This window comes from Triplophysa dalaica, chromosome 2 (genome assembly GCF_015846415.1).
Source record: "Triplophysa dalaica isolate WHDGS20190420 chromosome 2, ASM1584641v1, whole genome shotgun sequence".
NCBI classification, from domain to species: Eukaryota; Metazoa; Chordata; class Actinopteri; order Cypriniformes; family Nemacheilidae; genus Triplophysa; species Triplophysa dalaica.
Genome location: NC_079543.1, coordinates 23,796,177 through 23,817,755, shown reverse-complemented (window position 1 = coordinate 23,817,755; position 21,579 = coordinate 23,796,177). Strand labels below are relative to the sequence as shown.

Genomic DNA, 21,579 nt, shown 5'->3' with positions numbered 1-21,579 from the left:
AAAAAATATGTTTTTGTGCATTTGATAATACGATGGCATGTCCATATGATATATACCATTAAATTGGTTAACAAATTGGTTAATTACATTGACACGTCATTCCAAGAGGGTTAAAAAAATACTATAGTAATACCATGTCAAATGAACAGCCCACAGAGAGAAAGACTTTTTTAAAGATGTTTCCCTAAGCTCTTCTTAAGTGTGTAGGTCACATGAGGTTTTCTTTCTCAAAGACGTAATTGGCTTGGACCAATGACATATATGGGTCACTTACAACCGCAAATGTGAACACTCAAAGCAAATAGCCACGGAGCCTAACAAGATCATATCACACAAGCACTGTTACAAAAAACAAGCCATTACATTCACAGGCCCATTTTGCTTTCAATAAAATAGATTCCGGCTTAATGGGTCGATTTCTCAGCCAAAGCAATCGCTTATGTATTAGTGAACGCAAAATGAGTCGCTCAAAGGTTGAAGTATTTCGCAATAAGTAAACAGCAGGCACAGATACACAAAGAGACAAATCTTGGTGATGATCAGGCCGGTGTTAGATAAGAGATTCAATGACGACTCTATGCGGCGAAGGGACACACATACGCAGAGCCCACACACACAGGCAGAGGAGCTGCAGTGCATTATTCATTTCGAAGCATCAGTGTTCAAAAATCTGATTCTGTTGCCATGGCAACATTGCCAAGGCACAGAGGGGGCAGCGCCAGGAAGATGGAAAAAATGGAAGTGAGGGAGAAAGAAAAATAGACTTGCAATACATAAGAAAAAATAGGAAAAAATACTTTTATTGAGACAAGAGGGTCATTTTTTGCCCTGGATAAAACATACTGAAACAATATCAAAACATCTTAAAAATAAGATATGATGACGTCAAATTAAGATGATACTGCAACTGACATTAGATTAAGAATAACGTTTTTTTTAAATGTATCAGAAGTCAATGTGACAAAACACAACAACTGATATCAGAATTAAATAATACTAAAAACCTGATAAATGATAATATTTAGTATTTATGCTTAATGCTCTATATTTAAGTCATTAACAGAACTCTGGTAGAATAATTTTGGTTCTATTATTTTGTAAAAAACATTGCAACCAGCTCAACCAAATCAAACATACATTGAGCTGAAGTTAAAAGACACAACACTCTGGAGATAAAGGATTTAAAGGGGCGGTACAGTATTTTATGTCACCCCATGAGCATATGCATGTGCGAGCGCATGTGTGCACTATTTTATGTGCTTAATGATGCATGAGGCACAATGGGTTTCATCTGCGACATCATATTAACATGATGTCTCCCATCTCTGTCAACTCTTCATTCAATCTTTCCCCTTGATGCATAAATCTCCTGCATCCATCTCTCTCTATGGGAAAGATGTCTGTTTGTCAATCACAGTAAGATTGACGGAACATGAAGTACAGATATAGGACAGATGTGTGCCAATGAGGAACGAAATGGGGTGGGAGGGTGCATCAGAGAGAAAGAGACTGTTTACTGTATGTGTGGGTGGGGGTAGGAGGGCCCGCAAAAGATCAGAACAGAAAACCTAAATGGTAAGAAAATAATCCTAAAGGCGCTTAAAACAACAAAGAAATGTTACAAAAACAGAACTTTTTGAATAACAACAGATGTTACTGTAAAAAAAAAGGTTATTTATAAAGAAATTATTAGGTCCTTAAAATGCAGACTACAGTTACGTCAGTAGCTATGTTTCCAAAAATCTATTAACGCACAAAACTGGAATATTGCATAAAACATTGGGACATCAGGAATTCTGTGTTGATATGTTGTAGTGAATGCACAAGTATTCTTATCGGAGAAAAATTTCGGAATCTAATTGGAAACATGAAGATGCGCATAAATTCTCAAAATGTGCATTTGACCCATTTGAAAAACTCATATGAGTTTTATGCAACATAATGCCAAAAGGTCAATAAAATAGGTAGAAACAAGGCTAGTGGCCTAAAAAGGTGTGTAATACAAAATCAATACTCACAGTACTTTAAGCAAATTCAAGAAGCCAGTTTCACTGTTTAAATTCTGGTACAATTAAAATAAAATTATATTTTGCAATTCATAACTTTTGCCCCTCGATTGCCATCTCTAAAATTACGGATTACGAGCCTATTTAGATTTTTATCTTCAAAAATAATAATTTACCATAAACAACAATCTTACAGTTAAGAAACGTGGTAAGGTAAGAAAATTGATAATTCTTTAACAAAAAAGTTATGGACTGCAGCTTTAGTCAAAACAAAAATTTTCATCCTAGGTGGGAATACATGAAATAATAACATATTAATACAATTAAATAAAAACTACACTCAATTAGAGTTTTATTTATATAAATAACCAGTCAGTCCCAAAATCTCAGCTCCAAACAGAAAGAGTGTGACAATCACAGCCTTCCCCTAAAAATAACCAAGGCGCAGTATTTTCGTGAGGCATCTATTTCGAAACACATTACTAAACCCAATCACAGAACACAAAGGTGCAGCTGGTTTCATTAATTCAAGCCATTCCAGGACAATTCGTCCAACACGATTCCGCCCCATAACTAATGCAGACACTTCATTAAAGCACTTAACCTCTTTGCTCATGGGTCACTGCAAAATGGTTGCTGGCCTGCTCTGACCTCATTCTATATTTAGAGCTGCCATTTGATTTTTAGACTGTTAAAACACTTTGGTCATTCCCAGCTTAATATACAGGGACAACTCTATATAAGCTATTTGTACTCAGACTTCCCCCTTGCTCCAATACAAATAGTATTGAGACACTCGATTACATCCTTTGCAATGCATTATGGGCACTGCTGAGCTCTTTGCCACAATTTACTGCTTTTATAGACGCATACATCATCGTTTCATCTATGAGCTCATGACAGGTCCATCTAAAATGTTCATTTTTTACACATGGTGATGAGGAATGGGGTTTTACATTAGATCTTCTTGCGCTCGATACACACATTCACTTGCTCTCAGGTGACAGACGTTTTGTGTTGAACTGCACGAGATGGTAACTAACCTGCACACGAGCGTGGCGATGATCACGCACCAGGCGGTGCAGCAGCAATCAGCGTTGGGCGAATCCTGGCTTTTCCTGCGGCGACAACACAGCCAAAAAGAGTAGAAGAGGAGGAAGAGGAGGTCCAATGCCAAACATACCAACGCAACAGCACCTAGCAACAGCACGGCCTGCAGAGAGAGAGCGAGAGCGAGAGGTGAGCCATGAGAGTGATTTAAAGCTCATTGTTTCTAGTCAAGCAATAAATGTGCCGTGAACAATTTTCACTACAATGAGCTCTTCCATCACCAGCTTTGTGTAGCTTTTTTTTTTATTGTAAAGTGTCTCATGTTTACTCATGTTTACTCATGTTTGATGATGATACAGTAGAGTAATATATAATGACACTGTTGGCATACTGCAGTGGTACCATGGCACAATGATGTACTTTTTTATCACGGTATAGTACTCAAAGGCACCTTTAAAAACCAACGGTATTTCAAATACACATAATAATAAAATACATGAATAATCAAAATAATAAATCTACAAAAATCTGTGTTACAATGTTACTTTTGTATGCAAAAACTGAGATTTTCCAGGCCTAAATCCATTTGATATAATACTTCTGCACCACAAGTATCTTGATCTAGATCTGTCTAAAATCTACAGTTGGCTACTTCGAAGAAGCATGCAAGTCCCCACATGCAGCACAAGTTGGTCACAATTTACACGGGTGAATGCTCTTGGTCACAAAGCTCTGATGCATAAGAACTTGGTATTTATACTACATACAAGTCTGCATAGACATACACACACACAATGTGATTTAGACATGTAGGACATGAAACTAAATTAACATCTTCCTAAGACTTGAAAGTCAAAGTGATAGTTCAAACTCTTAAAGGTAGAGTAGGCTCTCCTGACCAGAAAAGTTTTTTGTCAAGCTGGTTGAAAGGCTCTTAACATCCTGATATAAATAAATAAGTAAAGTGATACTTTGGTATTTTTATAATTATATATCGTCTGTGAAAGGTGTAGGACCAGAAAACTTTGCCCAATCATTGCCCTCGGTACGATGCCCTCATGTGTCCATTTTCAGTCAACGTATTTTGCATCCCACTGCGCAGCTTGTTCACGTAGACTTTTTATATTACATCCTTACCCAGCGTCTAACGGGAAATATGCTGCATCTAATCCCGTTTTAAACTGTTGTTTATGGTTTTCGCTATTGTAGTACCATTATTTACTCTCTCCTGTAACATGTTCTCACTTGTGAATGAGACATGATTTAATTGGACTTGATCTAAGAGCTTCTGGTTTGAGCGCATCTGTGTGTTTTGGAGGAGGCGTGGTTTTGGACAGCGATTCGCATGGGGAGTTGGATCATGATTTCAGTGCTACCAGGCTAAAGTTAACATCTTACCAAATCACCTATTCCGCCTTTAACATAACCACTATTTATCCATTAAATCTGAGGGGAATTATGTTGGTAAGGCAGTAGAAATAAGGCAGTATTTTAGAGAAGGATTCGGAATAGGTACCAAACAATTATTTGCAATTTCCAATGCTATAAACACATCAAGTTGAGGTAAGTTAATTGGACAATGAAAGGCCATTTTTATAGACCACCAATCCAAATAATGGGGGCGTGATCACAAGAGGGTCCCACATAGCGATAAAATAGCTGAAAATATCGGAACAGCTGATAATCACCCACTAAGTGCCCTTGAACACCAACTGTGACCTGGTGTGAGGCCCGACCGCTAGAATTCAGATGCTCCTCTCTTCCATTAGGATAGAGAATGTAACTTACTGCAGCACCCACACTATGATGTCATTTCCGTCCCTGAATGTTTCATAGACATGTTGATCTGAAAGAGTGGGACGATATCCGTATTACAGCCTGAGGTTGTCGTGATAATATTTTCACAGCGTTTTTTTTCTGCGAGCTTAAAAACCCGTATGCAAGGGGACGTCAGCTTCTGTCTGTCGATGTGTCAAAGCTCATTTGAGTCAGTCACTGCCGACAGCATCTGTTTAGAGATTAGAGATGTATAATCGGCTCAAACACAAGCGCGTTTCTAAAGTTACCTTAACCAGGACATAAACTTCTATTGTCTTTTTAGCAACTAAAAGAAAACCTTAAAATTACAAAGGAATAATTTATTCATGAATCATGTTTACAAATGAAGATGTCCATTAGTGTCGACAGGGGGAGGCTGTGTCATATTAAGCTAACTTATGGGAATAGATTGTTTGCAATACATAGCTAAGTAAACCCACATAGAGTCTTTAATAATATTTTTTTACTATTTTAATCTTTACATTACAGATGAACAGCATACAAATATACAAAGCTGAGATTTCATAAACGTGATGTAGTGTGAAGATTTGAACGTGACCACAATTACAGACTAAAGGCCAGTTCACACCCAGAACAAATTATTTTAACAAAAACTACCCCACCAATAGACTATCCTTCCTCTATACTGTTATATTTGCGGTGTTGGCTCCTCTATTTGATTAAATTTAGAGCAATTTATAAAAACGTATTTTATACAGTTAATATGGTTGGAATAGGGCTCAACTGTGATCAAGCCAAAGCAAGACTAGACGAATAAATCAAGTAAGAAGTTGAAAGTGGGGGGGTAGAAGTCTGCAAATCTCAAATGTAATTATCATTACCGGTCCTCAGAGACGGAACTTCAGTTTGCATAACGCAGTTTCAGTTGTAATAAAGAGCAAAGTGGTAGGAAACACAAGGCCCTTGAATCAAACTGTTACAGTTGTGCATAAACAATATGTGAATGTGTGTGTGTAGGGAATCAAATATTAAGTGAAGAGTTCTGGGGCACTTTTGACTTCCATGGTCATATTTCCATCTATGGTAGTAAAAGGGGACCAAGAACTGTTTGGTTACAAAGCATTCTTCCAAATATCTTCAACCAAACAAAGAAATATATACAGGTTTGGAACTAGAGAGAGTAAATTATGATAGAATTTTCACTGACCACGTTTACTTGACCAACAAGTTTCCAATATTAACACGATTAAGACCATACTCTGATAATGAAAGTACCATATAACCATAGCTTTTTGATAATCGCATTATTACCGGCGTGTAGGACTTTTCACGGCACTTTGCGACTTGAAACACAAACGAAAGAGCATGACTTTGAAGCTTGTTTTCCGAACGGGAAACGAGGATAATGTTAAAAATTCTTATAGCGAAATTAAGATTATGAAGTGCCTTGATGACCGTAAGAGAACGAATGGTGTTCTGGAAGGAACTTTGGATAGTGGCGCGTTGGGCATAAAATGCCGTATGTCTCATAAGGATCTTTAATCGATCTACTATTACATGTTAAACGGGAACATGAAAGATATATTCTTAAGCAGCTCATGTAAACACCATAATCATAATATTGTCCTGCTCAGAATAAGGCAAATAATTAGATTGCTAATGTCCATGTAAATGTAGTCATTTATGGGTGAACTATGCCTTTAACTACACTTAAAGCTGCAATCTGTATATTTTTTAGTCTTTGATGGCTCATTTATACTCGCATGTTGGTCCACCGTACCACGAGTCTCTGCTGACTGACACGTACCTCTCACCTCTCAATCGGTCAAGAAAATTGGGAATGACACAAGAGGCAAAGTTATAGATTCCATCATTAAGAAGCCACATATATGAGGTATAATTCACATCAATAATACATTTTCAATAAATAGATTTTTTTATTTTATTTGTGCAGTAGGTGGCAAAATTTAGACCATTACATAACTATTGTATTGATAAACTGACTGAATGAAGAATGGTGTGTATTGGCTTTTTTTTTTACAATTTTTAGTAGAAAGTGACACATGGTCTGGTATATATTATACTTTACAAGATGACAAAAACTTGATTGAATAATCTTAAATATTCAATAAATCACAGCCATTTAACCACAACAACATTTACTTCAGAGTTCAGTGTGTTTATAAGTCAGCGGTACATGTGTACGTGTGTGTACAACGCAATGTTCTCGTGTAAACCGTTTCATCACAACTCGTGAGTGACTTCCTGCCAGCTGGGCCCCTTCCTGCCCAATATGCTTTTAATTATTCCAGCGTTCCCTGTCGAGAAAAAAAACACTAGCTCTTGTTTCACCAATCTAACAAGAATAAAGGCAACACAGCTGCAGGAATCGACACAAGCCAATAAAAACCTATAGTGAAATTACTGCAGTAGAATTTCATATTTTTGTTTACAACGACAGATAAAGTAATGCTGAGACCCTCAGTACAGCAAGACTGAGAAACCAGAAGCTTCAATTATTTCGCGGTACCAAATAAAGCAGATGTACTAGCATCTGCTAATCCCATTTCCCAAATACCCGAAGGAGAAATCTGTAGACAAAGGTAGATAGATACACCCAGGTTTGCTCAGAACACAAGTAATAGCAACTTGGAGGAAAACTTAAAGGGATATTTCGCCCAAAAATAAAAAAATCTGTCATCATTTACTCATCCTCTTGACATTTCAAACCTGTATAGATTTCCTTCTTTTGCAGAACACAAAAGAAGATATTTTGAAAAATGTTGGTAAAAGAAAGTCGTTGGTCCCCATTGATTTTGTCTCCATAGAATAGAAGCCAACGGGGACCAACGGCTTTCTTTTATCATAATTTTTCAAAATATCTTCTTTTGTGTTTTGCAGAATAAAGAAGGTCATAGAGCAACAAAATGACAAGAGGGTGAGTTAAAGATGACAGAATTTTCATTTTGGTGTGAACTATCCCTCATAAAAATGACTCATGTCATTCCATGACTGCAGAACACAAAAGAACATATTTTTTAATAATATTAAACAAAATGGACCACCAATGAATTTCATCGTATAAACAAAATATATTTTTTTGCGTTCCATAGAAGAAGAGTCATAAACAGCTTTTGAACAACATGAGGGTCAATAAACGATAAGAGAAATGCTATTTCTTTGAGTGAACATCCCTTTAAGACTTAATGCTGTACATTCGTCAGTTGAGGATAATAATCGACTTTAGATTTGGGGATTTTCAATGATCCTGTTCTAAAAGTCAATGTACTGATTTTACTTTACAGTTTTATCTGTCTTCACACATTTTATCATTCAGTTCGACCACATCTCAAAACAGACATGACTATTATCTTCTCATCTGGCATTAATGTACAGTGGACAGAAGAGGAGAAAATGCTGACTTATTTTGGCACCTATTTGTGGTTCAGATCCAGACAGACTACTGCAATGCGAGAAGCGAGATCCAAGAAAGCCCTTTGCCACACAGATGTTTCCAATCCAAAAGTGCATATCTATGTATTTTTCTCAATGCCAGGATACAAACACAGTTTTCAGGGATGTTGAAGAGAGGCCGGGGGGAGTAATGCTGAAATGGCGCTGGTCAAAGAATTCTTTTGAATTTGTTTTCCTTCTTCATGTTTTTAAAAGACATTAAGTCAAATCAAAAATAAAAATTCAGTCAACAATTCTTCACCCTTCAAACATGCATCTTCTTTGGAACGCAAAAGAAGATATTTTGAGAAATGTCTCTGTGGGTTTTTGTCCATCCATACAATGAAGTCAATGGGATCAGCATTTTTAATCTCAAAAAGAAAGTCATACAAGTTGGTAATGATGAAAATATGAAATGATGCAAGATTTTTAATTTTCAGCTAAATTACAGTTTCTAATTGTGTCTACACCTTACGCAGCGTGGTGCAACGCGAAAAATGACTTGTTCTATTGGGATTGTCGTGCCGCATGCCGCCACATCCGGTGTGAACAAAATGTTAAATTATAATGTGTTCTAATGCTTTAAAAGTACAGTGTATGAACTTTAGCGGCATTATTTAGGCCACTTTGTCCATTAAAAGAAGTCCTGTGATCTGCAAAAATCGAAGCGCCTGCTCTGCTTCATCTTTCTCACTATCAACTGGTGTGAACGAGTGCAGACCCCATGTGTTCCAGTGTGAGCGTGTGAGAAAGAGAGCAACGGGGTACTGGCATAAAGACGATGTGTCCACTCGACAAAAGGATGCCTACAAAGCACTCTGGGAAACGTTGGGGGTTTAAATCCCATTTTCACAGACCCCCGTAAAAAGGGGTGCATTCATCTTTAATCAAAAACACCAAACCCCCCTCTTCTTCCTCTTTTCCCCATCCCTCCCTTGCTCGCTCTCTTTCCTTCTGCTCTGCTAGACCAGACAGTCCCCACGGCTACTCATGACCTCATCTCATTCAGATCTACCCCCCACATATCCCCTGGCTTTCCTGTGACCTCAGATCTAACAAGCAGGCCAGCCAGGCCAACCTCATCCTCAAACATTACTGTAAAAACAGGCCACGATAAAGGTTTGATCATGTCCTTTAAAGTTGAAGGATCTATTCACAGAAATACAATATAATATACATAACTATGTCAGAGGTGTATAAAGACCTTACATAATGATGCCTTATTTTTTTATTACCTTAGAAAGAGCTGTTTCTAATTACATACACCGCACGTCCCCTTGCATGGAATTCACCATTTTGTTTCTACAGTAGCCTTAAACGGACAAACTGCTCAACAGAACATGTTTCATAAATACGCTATTACCTTCTGCAAAGAAGTGAAAACGTGACATCTTAGTTCTGTGTCAGCCACTGTAGTGCTTCAAAAAGGAGGGGTGGAGTGAGCCGTTGGTTGCAATTCACAACCTCACCATTAGATGCTGCTATATGAGAGCATTCAGGGGCACAAAATCTCTCTTTCGTTTGTTTTCAGCCTATTTCATTCCGATTAACGATCCGATGCCTCTTAAAGAACGAATCGACAATGTTTTGCAGGATTGCATTACATTCAAATAATCTCTCCACAAGGCGATGCTTAATCCTGAGATCGATTTCTATTAAAGAAGCCTTGAGAATGACGGAATTAGACTCATGGCTCATCTCCCTTTGGAAACAAGCGACCATTGTTGGTAATTTAGCTTCCCATTTGCACATCAGTAACCGGCGTGCTCTGGTTGTGGCCAGTGACAGCTCCAGCTGACAAGCAGAGGCAACCATGACTGCAATTTCACGCAGCTGGATGTTATTTCCTACCGGCTCGACAAAAGAGAATCATTTTATGAAGTGGACAGTAAACAACAATTCTTGACATCTGAACTTGAAGTTGTCTCTATGGCATGCGCCTCTGTCAAATGAATCCTGAAGATGCTGTTCTTATAAAAAAATAACGTATCAATGCAATGTATATGCAATGAAACTGATAAATACTTATGTTAGAGACTGAACAGATCCGCTTAGACAAATTGTAAGGAAAATTGGATGTTTACACCCGAAGCCAGACTGCCAGAAAGGTGAATTTTTTTAATAATCAACAGTTTTCCCCTGGTAATGTGACTGCAAGCTGAACATTAAAAACAAGTCCCAACAACTATGGCGGAGACCAAGCTAGTCACATTTAGACATAACATTTCACTAAATATTTCTCATAAATGGTTTATTTTGATCATGCCCCAATACTACACACTATATGGTATAGTAGTTGCTACAAAGGAACCAGAAATGTGTGTTATAGGCTCTTCAGCTAAATTTAAACTGTAAAACACAAAAGATAACACCCATTATATAGAAGACTCGGTCTGAAAGAATGCAAATGTTTATATTGTGTTTTATACTCACTTCCTGACCAAAACGTATAGCAAAAATGATTTTATTAATATCGTAGTTCATAAAAATGCAGCCCTTGAGTAACAACTTGCCCCGGTCCCTCGTATGACCAAATGTTGCATTTGCAAGCAAATTTGTATTCGACACATATGTTTTGTGGTAACATCACTTCTGGACCAGAAATAACATCACTTCTGGATGGTAAGTGCTCAGGGGACAACCTGTTCTGATGTGCAATACCAGCTCGGAGATGAAGTCATTTCAAAGAGATTGAAAATCAATGCCACTCTTTAGGGTCAAAAGCAGTGCTTTATTGGAACAAAGTCTTTTCAAACTGACTTTTCAATACTACTTTGCAGCATCTCTCCACATGTCCCAACCCGCCACCCTTCTGGGTCACCTCGCCCATGGCATTACCAAAATCACAACGCATCTTACATCATGTGTTATATTACAAAACTGACCACATTCACCTTGTCAAATTACGAAATAATTGCCTCACAGTCTACAACTTACAACCTATTCATCCAAGCAGTCGCCCCCACTGCAGTAGAAGCTGCATGGGATGACGTCATGCCTGAGAATATCCCTCGATGTTGACGCTTGGCACATAAATCACGATCATAACCTGGTTTTCCCGACTTACCTTTTGGTACTCGGAGTCCTCCGGGCGGAAATCGCTGCTGGTCGGCTGAAATTGTAGGTTGAAGTGGGGCAGGCGATGGAAGATGTTCACCCACCACGGCGGGGAATAATTCACCACGGTAGCCATAGCGTTCATGTAGCGGTAGACCTATCGCTGCAAAAGAGAACACAACGTCGCGTTCAACAGCCGAGCATTATCGGGCATCAATGAGATCACGACGCATTGCATCAAATGCCTTTAAACTGTCCCTTTGCAAACTCTTTCCAGTCAGGAATGGGTTAAAATCTGCACCAAAGCAAACAAATGCGCCGCTTTCACAACTATTTTGCAGTCGCGAGCCTAATATTTAGCGTTGACTTGCATTCCTTAAATGATAATTTCGATCAATTACACGACTGTTTTCATTATCGACTGACATGCATTATTCCGATCGCGAGGAATGTTGAAAATGCACCCTGCTCGGACAGGCTTTTGTTATCAAGAGTCTTACCAGTTAACAGGCTAATCCATATCTCCAGCTAAAATCTCCAGAGATCTCAATAGATTGGTTATAAATAACGTTACATGTAACAAATGCTACCAAGATCCCAAACGGAAAGGAATCGTCTCGAGGTCCTTAACGCATACAGTCTCGCGCCCGCCGGATGAATGAAAGGTGTCCTGTCCGACGCGCGATGATGTTTTGATCCGTTTGTCTATGATCGGAATGATGAATCACATGCCGTCCATCTGATCTAAGATAAGAAACGTGCGCTAGATCGGTCAGTGACGTCTGCTTCTTATCCAGCGGTCCGCACACAAGAACTGAAGGGAGAGCTTTAAATGCCTTTGATGTCCGCCGAAAGCGAGACCGTTGCGTTTTTGTTTTTTAGGTGGTCCGCGCGTCTCCACCAATGGACGCCTTCGATGAACGTTTGTCTGTTTACATCGAGTACAAATGTAAATGTCCAGAAAAAGGCAGTTATATCTAACAATACGAGGCTGAACTAGTGATTTGCGAGCAGCGACCTCTGAGAAACGATCGTTGATGTCAATCATCCATATTCATCGGGTTGATACACAAATGATTTAAGGTCTCTATTGACCTCTAGTGGTCATACAGCGCAACGTCATCCTTGAGGAACAACAATACAGTATGGTCGAAATCTAATGGTGCCCAATTCAGAGACCACTATGTATCAGCTGAAACTAGTACACAATTCTTGTTTAGTACCTAGATTACATCATGTAGGTATAAAATATATATTATATGTCATTTGAATGCTGAATTCTGAATTGTATTTGTGATTAGTCTTCTCTCGGGCAAATTGGAGATAATTCTTATTTTTCTTTTGTGTTTATTTAATTCCCACCAACTACCAGTTACAATATTAGTATTAGTATATTTAAAGGGATACTTCACCCAAAAATGAAAATTCTGTCATTACTTTTGAGTTGTTACAAATCTGTGTACATCTCTTTGTTTTGAGTACAGAGAAAGATATTTGGAAGAACGCTTGTAACCAAACAGATTTTGCCCCCCATTGACTCCCATAGTTGGAAAAATTACTTTATCATTTTTTTGTTCTGTTAAACACAATATAAGACATTTTGAGGAATGTAGGACAGCAAACAGTTCTGGGGCACTTTTGACGATCATTGTATTTTTCCTACTATGGTAATCAATTGGGGGCAAAATCTGTCAGGTTGTAAGCATTCTTCCAAATATCTTTCTCTGTACTCAAAACAAAGAGATGTATACAGATTTGTAACAACTCAAAAGTGATGACAGAATTTTCATTTTTGGGTGAAGTATCCCTTTAAATATACTAATACTAACATAATAACTGGTAGTTGATGGGAATATAAACTGCTTTTGCACACAGTTAAATAAACACAAAGGAAAAATAAGATTTATCTACAATTTGCCCTAGAGAAGACTAATCACAAATACAATTCAGAATTCAGCATTCAAATGACAAACAATATATATTTTATACCATTTTATCTCTACTTGATGTAATCTAGGTACTAAAGTTTTAATTTTTGGGTGAAGCATCACTTTAAACCACGGTGGCGTTTTGTCAAGCAATATTCAGTCAGTCATTTCAAAACAGGAAGTTAGACAAATTGTGCATTGATATTTTCAAACTTTTAATATGAATTGAAAATGACAAGAACAAAAAAATTCAGGTACACTTAGAACAAAAATACAGGAACAGATTTCAAGCAGTTTTCAGTGCTGGATACATAGTCTAAATGGTATAACACACCAACATTTATCTACAACAGCAGAAGATTAACAGGTTAACACAAACCTTTCACACAGCATTTTGTTATGGACATCACAATTGTGGAGTCTCACAATACCTGGAATTTGTATTTATCGAATGGCTTAAATATCCTTTATGAAATGTCCTGTTCCACAAGCTTAGTGTATTATTTCATTGATCTGTTTTCACATGAAGATCAGAACATTCCCTGATCCTCCTTTCATGAACCAATATTCAACGCAAGGCACTTTTGGAGTGTGAAGACTTATTTTAGCTGGATAACAATAATCCATTATTCATGCACTCCACAAAATGATTATTATTGCCATAGATGACAGTTTATATGTTTTTTTACGCACATGTTCTTTTCCTTCAAATGCCTAAACACAAAACTAAATCAAGTCCTTAGAGTTGAGCGGACTTAAGAGTGATTCTCTTTTTCTCAAAGGCCTTGAAGGAGACATGATGATGTCATCAGAGTCATCGGAATCGACTGTCTTTGGGGTCTCTGTTGCTAATGGCTGTTGTAGGACCTTCCGTTCAGCTAAACGGCAACAAAACAAAATCATAAGTCATAACAATAAGTACATTATTATCGGTTGTTGAATATGGTATAAAGGTAGTTTCAGAGAAGATTTTGAGTATTCTGACCTGAAGCAATAGAAGCGGGATTCAAATCTTCTATCTTTTCGCCATTCTGAGCTCCACCTAGAAGACCATGATAAACATCAGGTGTTTCAAATAGAGTACAATACCTAACATGTGTGACCAGGCCGAAATAAAAAAAATATTTCTTAACCTGAGGTTTGCATTTTGTTTCTAAACGCGGCACCTGAGGATCTCATGGACAAGAGTGGAGGAGCAGAGAAATGCTGCTTTTTCTGATGGATGGAAGATAGAGATTCTGTTTTGGTAGATGGGCTGAAACATTGATTCAAAATGAGAGTTAGGAGACCATTAATACGTTTACTCTGCAATATAAACATGGTGTTCATGTTTAAGTTACTTAGTCAATGTTCATCAAAATGAATGAAAAAGCCATAAAAGTTTTCAAAATAATTATTTACTTGTTTAATTGATTACTTCATCATAGTAACAAGCAGCATAGTCAGTATGCAGTATATGGGTAATATTTGTCACATTTATTTAAAAAAAGCTGTTTTTAAATATACTAAAGATACTGTAACAAAAATCTGACATCTTAAAATATATAGTAATGTCTCAAGTGGAAAAAGACAATGAATTGGATCTTCTTTTAGTAAACAACAACCACAACACAATTTAATCATAACAAAAGCTCAATTAAAAAACAATACTCTATATAAAGTTGGATTTATTTGGCTTCACACACATTATATTTAGCTTGAGTAACTAAAACTTAAACGAAAGTTGTATTTTAGAATGCTTATTTATTTTATTTGTTTGTGGTCTGTTATGCAAATTGTGTAGTATTTTTGCTTATTTCCGGGATCAGTGAAGTATGTAAGTGTGAAGGTATCACATCACCTTTCCATCCTCAGAGTGCTACGTTTGATATGAGCCCTAAAAACAGACTGCAGAAGTGTGACTTCCTTTTCCTGTACACAACCGGCAGCCTTAGTGATTATACCTGATTGGCTCTGAAAAACACAGGTGTGCATCATATATTATAAAAATTATGCTCCTATGAAAGTATTTTTAATAGTTAGGATGTCTATGCAGTAACAAGTATAAGGTACCAATTCAAAAATGATTACCATGGCAACAGGGGTGGGTCTAAGGTCTGCCGTTGTCTGTTTTTCTAATTGCCTCTGTCTGGTTAAATGCCCTCTGAGGCTAGACTGCAAAAGAACCAGATCCTAAGAAAGGATAAAAAAAACGTGTAATATAAGGATCGTAAAACTGTAAATATTCTGCAATCTCGGAGTGTGTGTGCTGTACAAACCCGTTCACGGTGTGAATTCCAGTGTGTCTGGATGATGTTAGCTGCTTTGTTTTTGGCCATCTGTTCAACGTTTCGCTCTGGCACCGATGATGACGATAATGGTTGTGTGAGTGTTAATGACAAAGAACTGTCTGGAACCTATGAGATGAGATGTGATGTAATAGTTTCATATTGATTCATCAGAAAATATAGATTGGCTTCATCAAGCTCAGTTTTAAATCTGTGAGTTGGTGTATTCCCAGTACGAGTCAATCTACTGAAAAAGAGATTACGGTTGTTGGTTGTTCTGGCGTATTTGCGTGTGTGTTTGAAAGGATGCAGAAGAATATTTCAAGCGTTACCTGACTTTGATCTTTTGCATATATGATTTTTCTCTCCTCCTCCAATTTCTCCTTTAAACAGTTGATTTCTATAATCAGTGTTCCCATCTCCTGCCTTCAAAGGAAACATGAAAATGTATCTAATTTAATTTCCTAATAAATTGTTCATCATGATTCATTGAAAAAAAATTATATATACATTTTAAATAGAGTTATGAATGGCTTTTATTTTGATGAAATCCCCAATATATTAACCAATAATATGGCAGTCTTACATGTCACAATCCAAAACAACCTTAACGGGATTTTCCACTGAATCTTCTGTTTACTCAGATATAAAACACATTACAAGCCAAAATGTGTTATATTTTATTACAAACCTGTGAGTCTGCATCAGTTCTTCATGGTCTTTGATTTGTTCTTTAAGGAGCATCTCTTTCATCCTTTCATCCTTCTCGAAAGAAGTCTGCTTTTTCTCCTGACTGACACAACAGAATATTTATAACCAGAATTTTTACCAATTGAAGAACTTCAGAATTGTATCATTCACAAACCAGAAACTCACTTTTTCTGGGTTAGTTTATCCTGTAGCTCTTTATTCTCTTCTTGAAGTTTCTTAACTGTTTTCCTCAGAGACGCATGAGTCTCTGGAATCTCTGATGGTTGTGTCGGTGTTTTGACAGAATCGATCTGAATCGCAGATTCAGAATCAGATACTTCCTCCAGGCTCTTCTGTGAGTCAGACACTTTAGAGACCTGCAGATTCTTCATCTGCTCTACTCTCTGGGGGAAAAAAAGACACTGTAAGTAAATTCAAATTATATATTTGAAAAAGCATTGCTTCTTTACAAGACTACATTTTGTGCAAGTCCAACCCAAATCTACCAACAGCACAAAAGTTGATTCACAAAATTGATCATGAATTCTATAATGAAAGGTGTCTTATATTAAAGATGAAAGAACCTTTTCAAGGTCCAGGATTCGTCGCACCAGTCTCTGTTTACTCCAATCCATATAACCTGTAAGAATATAAACGTTTTATTAAATGCCAGAGTTCAGACAAGAAGTTGCACCATCAAATACATTATTAATTATTTATTTTATTATTGATGAGAAATATAAACATTATTGCTATTTATTAAGCAAAACCACAGCTCCTCAGTTCACTTCTGTGTGTTTTAGGACATTCTTGACCTCCTTAGTCAGGCACTGGCATATGGCACTGGGCAAAAAGCAATCAGTGTGTCTAGGGTCCAGTGTATGAAATTTTGCGGCATCTAGTGGTGGAATAGGGAATTGCAACCAAAGGCCACTCCACCCCTCCCTTATAATGCGTAATGGGGGCTGACACAGAACTAAGATGTCGTCACGTTTTCACTTCATGGCTGAAGGAGATAATGTATTTACAAAACACTCTGTAGAGCAGTTTGTCCATATAGGGCTACTGTAGAAACAACCTGGCGAAATCCATGCAAGGGGACCAGCAGTGTATGTCGATAGAAATAACTCATTCTAAGGTAATAAAAACAAAACGCTTACTTATGTAAGGTATTTATACACCTCTTAAGACATAGTTTTGTATATTATATTGGATTTCTGTCATTAAATACACACAGCCCTTAAAGTCAAACTAAATGTGCAACTTTACAGTAGAAGTTTTGTGTGAACTGTTGTGTGAATAGATAGCTAAAGTCAAACTGCCAGGATTAAGTCTGACTATGATGTGAATTGTAAATGTAAGTACCCTTGGCCCGGCAGACAGGGCTGTCCATCATGCTGATCTCTTCTCGTGTCATTTCCTGTTTTAGTTCTTGATTCTCATCCTCCAGCTGCTTAACTGCTTTTGTAAGTTTCAGCACAGTCGCACTGAGGGTCTTGTTCTGTTGCCTGCTGTTTTTGCTCTCTGCCTTATTACTAGAGAGGAAGCGAGATTCAAATCACATAAGATTAAAAGAGACCATCAACTTGTGAGTGCAAATAATAATGTCCGTACCTTTTCTCTGATAAATCCAACAGAGCACGCAACCTATGAACCTGAAAATAAAGACTATTATAATAACTGAGTGACCAAAATAGAACAGAAATTACGCAAAATTATTGAAGTTACCTCCTCATAGTAAGTTTCTACTGTGATCTTCATTTCCTGCATGTTGGTAGTTTTAAGGTCACCCTGAAGTTGACTGTGATGAAGATTATTTTTGTTATAGAAATAGTGCAAAATCATAAATAATTCTTCAATTTAAGTAGACCGTTCTTGTTTTCATGTATATTCATTAAATCTGAGATTTTCATTGTGATCTCACTTCATTTCCGATGTATCCTAAAAGCATTAACTCGCATAACAGTTATTCTTTTATACTGTTCAGATTTACCATAACATGAACATTTTAAATGTACAGTATGCATTTGGAAGTTTCTTATAGTGTATTCAGGATATAGTTTTCATTATTACTGTACGTGTGATTCCTGGGACAAAATAATAGCATGAATGTATAATGTAAATGAATCAGACCTCAATGCGTTCTCTTTCTCTCTGCACTGCTGCTCCAATCGCAGAACTCTGTGTTTTAGTCCATTAATGATCTAGTGTGACAGTATAAAAAGATACAGAGAAAAAAAAACTATTTCATGTGTCATCAAATCAATTTCACAAATGAAAAGATAAACCGTGATTAACCGTGGGTGGTTGCGAGAGATTATCATGACAGCATACTCACCGATCTATGATCGGTTTTCTTGTCCACTAAAACCCTGGCATAATCTGGGTCCTGTTTGATCAAAGTAATAATGATTATTATTTCAAATGAGCTCGGAGGGGATATTTTATTCTATGCCAATTATTCCATAAACTCATTTGCTGATGATAGGTTCGTGACCTTTGCTGGATCCAACAGCTGTTCGATTTGTCTGTCTTTCTTAGCGTTGTCCTCTTCGAGACGGCGAAGTTTGGCTTTTATCTTGTCAGATTGAGTTTTTTGGTCTTGGAGGGTCTTACAGAGACAGAAAAGTTCATGCATTCTGGAAACATGATTCAATCCAGTACATACACGTGTATATGACTATTTAACTGTATATCAAAATCCTGACAGGAAGGCAAAAGCAACAACAACATTAAACTGATACTTTATTCGAGAATTGTTGAGTCCATATAACAATGCAAAGGATAGTGGGTAATATCAGAGCAAAATCAATACATAAATATTAATAAATTGTTTTACCTTTTTCAAATCCATTATTTCATCATACATATCCTCCTTTTCTTTGTAGTCTGGGGTCCCTGGAACATAACCTTATAAAATAATACATAAATGAATATATAACGGACCAACATACCACTCAATAATGTCGTGAACACACCGGTCACTCTCTCACCAAACTCATCTCACCGTTAGAAGCGGAACGAGAGTATTTTGGCTTTTTCATTCCTAACGCCTCCTTCAAGTATTCAGGTGTGCTGGGCTGTGTGATACTGTGATCCACTGCTTTTGGAGACTTTGACAAGGTCCCTGAAGAAAAGAAAATATAAAAGAAATTTAACTTTCAAATGCTTTTTTTAAAGCAAGTTTGAAAAAGGTTTGGTCTCGTATTTACAGTGTATGACCGTGTGACCAATTGTAACTCATTGGTAAGACGCAGATAACCAGATAAGAGTAAAGTTACAAAAATAGTAATAAGAGGGTCAGACCATGTGCATCATTCTGTAAGTGCAGCCAGACGTCTCTGGGTGTACCCGTCGGGGAGGTTTCAGGGTTAAGGAGCTGGGGCTTTTTCACAGTCTTCCAAGATGCTACTGGATTTCTTTTTGGATGCAAGTTTGTACTGATCAGGTAGGGTGACTCTATACAGAAAGATAAATAAATGTTGATTTGTTTGAATTAATTCTGAGACTTTGTGTGGGAAATGTGTGGGAAAGAAATATACACAAAGAAAGCAGCTTTGAATGAAAAGAGTTCACTTACTAGGGGATGGAGGTGGTCTTCCAGAAACCTTCTTTTTTCGCCGTGACTTCTGAGAAAAACACGAAATAACTGGCAACATCAGCTTTACACATTAATGCCCTTGTGTTTTATTATTTTAGCACATAAAATCACATCAATTGAAAGAATAAAATAAACTACAGTGGAATGACGACTTAAAGTAATAGTTAGCACAAAAAGGAATATTTGGTCATGGTTTACTCACCCTCTTGTCAATCCAAACCTGTTTGACTTTCTTTCCTTTACAGAACACAAAAGAAGATATTTTGTTAATAACCGGCACCCATTCACTTCTATGTATGGACACTAAACCAATGCAAGTGAATGTGTGCCGGTTAACGACATTCTTCAAAATATCTTGTGTTCTGAGGAAGAAAGAAGCTCGTACAGGTCTGAAACGACAAGAGGGTGAGTAAATTATGACAGAATTTTCATTTTAAGCATATCTATGGAAATATACAGAATAACAAATTCTTAAGATCTCGCTCACCTTTTCAGTCTCAGACACATAGCTGCTAGATTGACTGTCCTCTACCTTTAAGACAAAATCGAAATAAAACATAAACATTACGTAAGAAGACAATCTTCTGCAATGCTTTTGTAATGTAGGTAAACTCGTATACCATGTTTTGACATACCATACCAGAGGACATGCCCAAAAACATGGTATTATTTTTCTTTGCTAAAGCACAAACTATAAAATACTTACCAGGTCATCTACTTCCTCTTCAGTGACAAGTTCACCAGCTACAACAGACATTATAGCCTCTGTGATGCGTGACTGTTTTTATTGTGTGATCACCTATTAGAGAGCGTGTCATCAACAGCAGGACCATAATACTGTCTCGTTTATGAGAAAAAGCTAGGGTTTATAACATCCGAGAATTATTACGCAACAGACAATCTCATTTTCATATTTGTATGCATCCTGATAATAAAATCAACATAAAACCGTCCTGAAATGGACGCAAAAAGAAGTTCCCAAGATACAGCTGTTTCCTGATGTCGATGAATCTGTAGATATTTCTTGTTTATCGGTAAGTTGTACAGGAAAATAACGCAGCGTCGTTTGTTGTCTTCGTAGTGCGGATAAAATGTGCATTATTGTCGTCTAGCAACCATAAATGTTCAACATGACAAGCAGCAAGCACGTTAAATATATTCGCGTGCGTCAGCATTGCGCAACATTTGCGCATACTGCGATTTAGCGGTCGCTGATTCTACACAAGTAGAAACGTTAACATCTACCCATATTTCCCTGCATTCTACACAAATCATTAAAATAGATATGCATTACAAAATTACTTTATCTTTGTCAATTGTACGTGTCTTTCCTTTTATTAAGTTTTTATCAAGGCAAGTTTTGATTTATCAATGCTCCTTAGTCTTGTTAGTCTATAACAGCAATTCCCAAACTTTTTCATTCCAGCACTCACAGGTATAGTGAGACCCACCAAAATATTCTTAGATGGAAATATGGGGAGAACATACACATTCATCCTCTATAAGTAGAAGAGTTTTTATTTCCCCTAAATAGAATAAATGAAATTTAAGCTGCAATACCAAACTATCGAATGGTAGAATATCTAAGCTATTGTTATTGCCAGTCATTAACTTGACTAAACTGTTTTTTTGTGTGTCATTCAAAAGCAAAGTGACATTCCACGACCCACCTCATACCACTGTGTGACCCACGGGTGGATCCTGACCCACAGTTTGAAAACCCCTGGTCTATAATATCAACCTGTTTA

General features: G+C 37.2%; 2 protein-coding genes across 2 annotated transcripts in view; both read right to left on the bottom strand.

The window, feature by feature from the left end:
- Window positions 1–12,420, bottom strand: part of ttyh3b (tweety family member 3b) — a 28,464-nt gene extending 16,044 nt beyond the window's left edge. The window contains exons 1-3 of the mRNA XM_056773483.1: window positions 11,846–12,420; window positions 11,356–11,508; window positions 3,050–3,219 (exon numbers count right to left, since the gene is read on the bottom strand). Coding sequence (XP_056629461.1) covers window positions 3,050–3,219; window positions 11,356–11,490 — 305 coding nt within the window. The 5' untranslated portion in view covers window positions 11,491–11,508; window positions 11,846–12,420. The remainder of the gene's footprint in view (window positions 1–3,049; window positions 3,220–11,355; window positions 11,509–11,845) is intronic.
- Window positions 12,421–13,488: 1,068 nt separating this feature from the next.
- iqce (IQ motif containing E) lies at window positions 13,489–20,995 on the bottom strand. The gene is made up of 22 exons (XM_056763004.1): window positions 20,538–20,995; window positions 20,319–20,363; window positions 19,811–19,859; window positions 19,537–19,689; window positions 19,238–19,357; window positions 19,070–19,140; window positions 18,728–18,841; window positions 18,569–18,619; window positions 18,364–18,434; window positions 17,959–18,031; window positions 17,845–17,885; window positions 17,596–17,765; window positions 16,815–16,870; window positions 16,417–16,634; window positions 16,232–16,333; window positions 15,873–15,966; window positions 15,532–15,669; window positions 15,344–15,445; window positions 15,114–15,226; window positions 14,407–14,528; window positions 14,259–14,315; window positions 13,489–14,151 (listed from the first exon to the last, which is right to left on the bottom strand). Exons 1-22 carry the CDS (start codon window positions 20,586–20,588, stop codon window positions 14,000–14,002), a joined length of 2,163 nt encoding a protein of 720 aa, XP_056618982.1. The 5' UTR covers window positions 20,589–20,995; the 3' UTR covers window positions 13,489–13,999.
- Window positions 20,996–21,579: the final 584 nt, after the last annotated feature.

What these genes read in the sequence shown, in the direction of transcription:
- iqce (XM_056763004.1), bottom strand. Translation starts at nt 20,588, where the DNA reads ATGTCTGTTGTAGCTGGTGAACTTGTCACTGAAGAGGAAGTAGATGAC. An exon ending in CTTACAGAATGATGCACATG is followed by an intron (nt 19,358 to 19,536) that starts GTCTGACCCTCT and finishes TCTTTTCTTCAG; the next exon opens with GGACCTTGTCAAAGTCTCCA. An exon ending in ATGCAAAAGATCAAAGTCAG is followed by an intron (nt 15,670 to 15,872) that starts GTAACGCTTGAA and finishes CTCATCTCATAG; the next exon opens with GTTCCAGACAGTTCTTTGTC.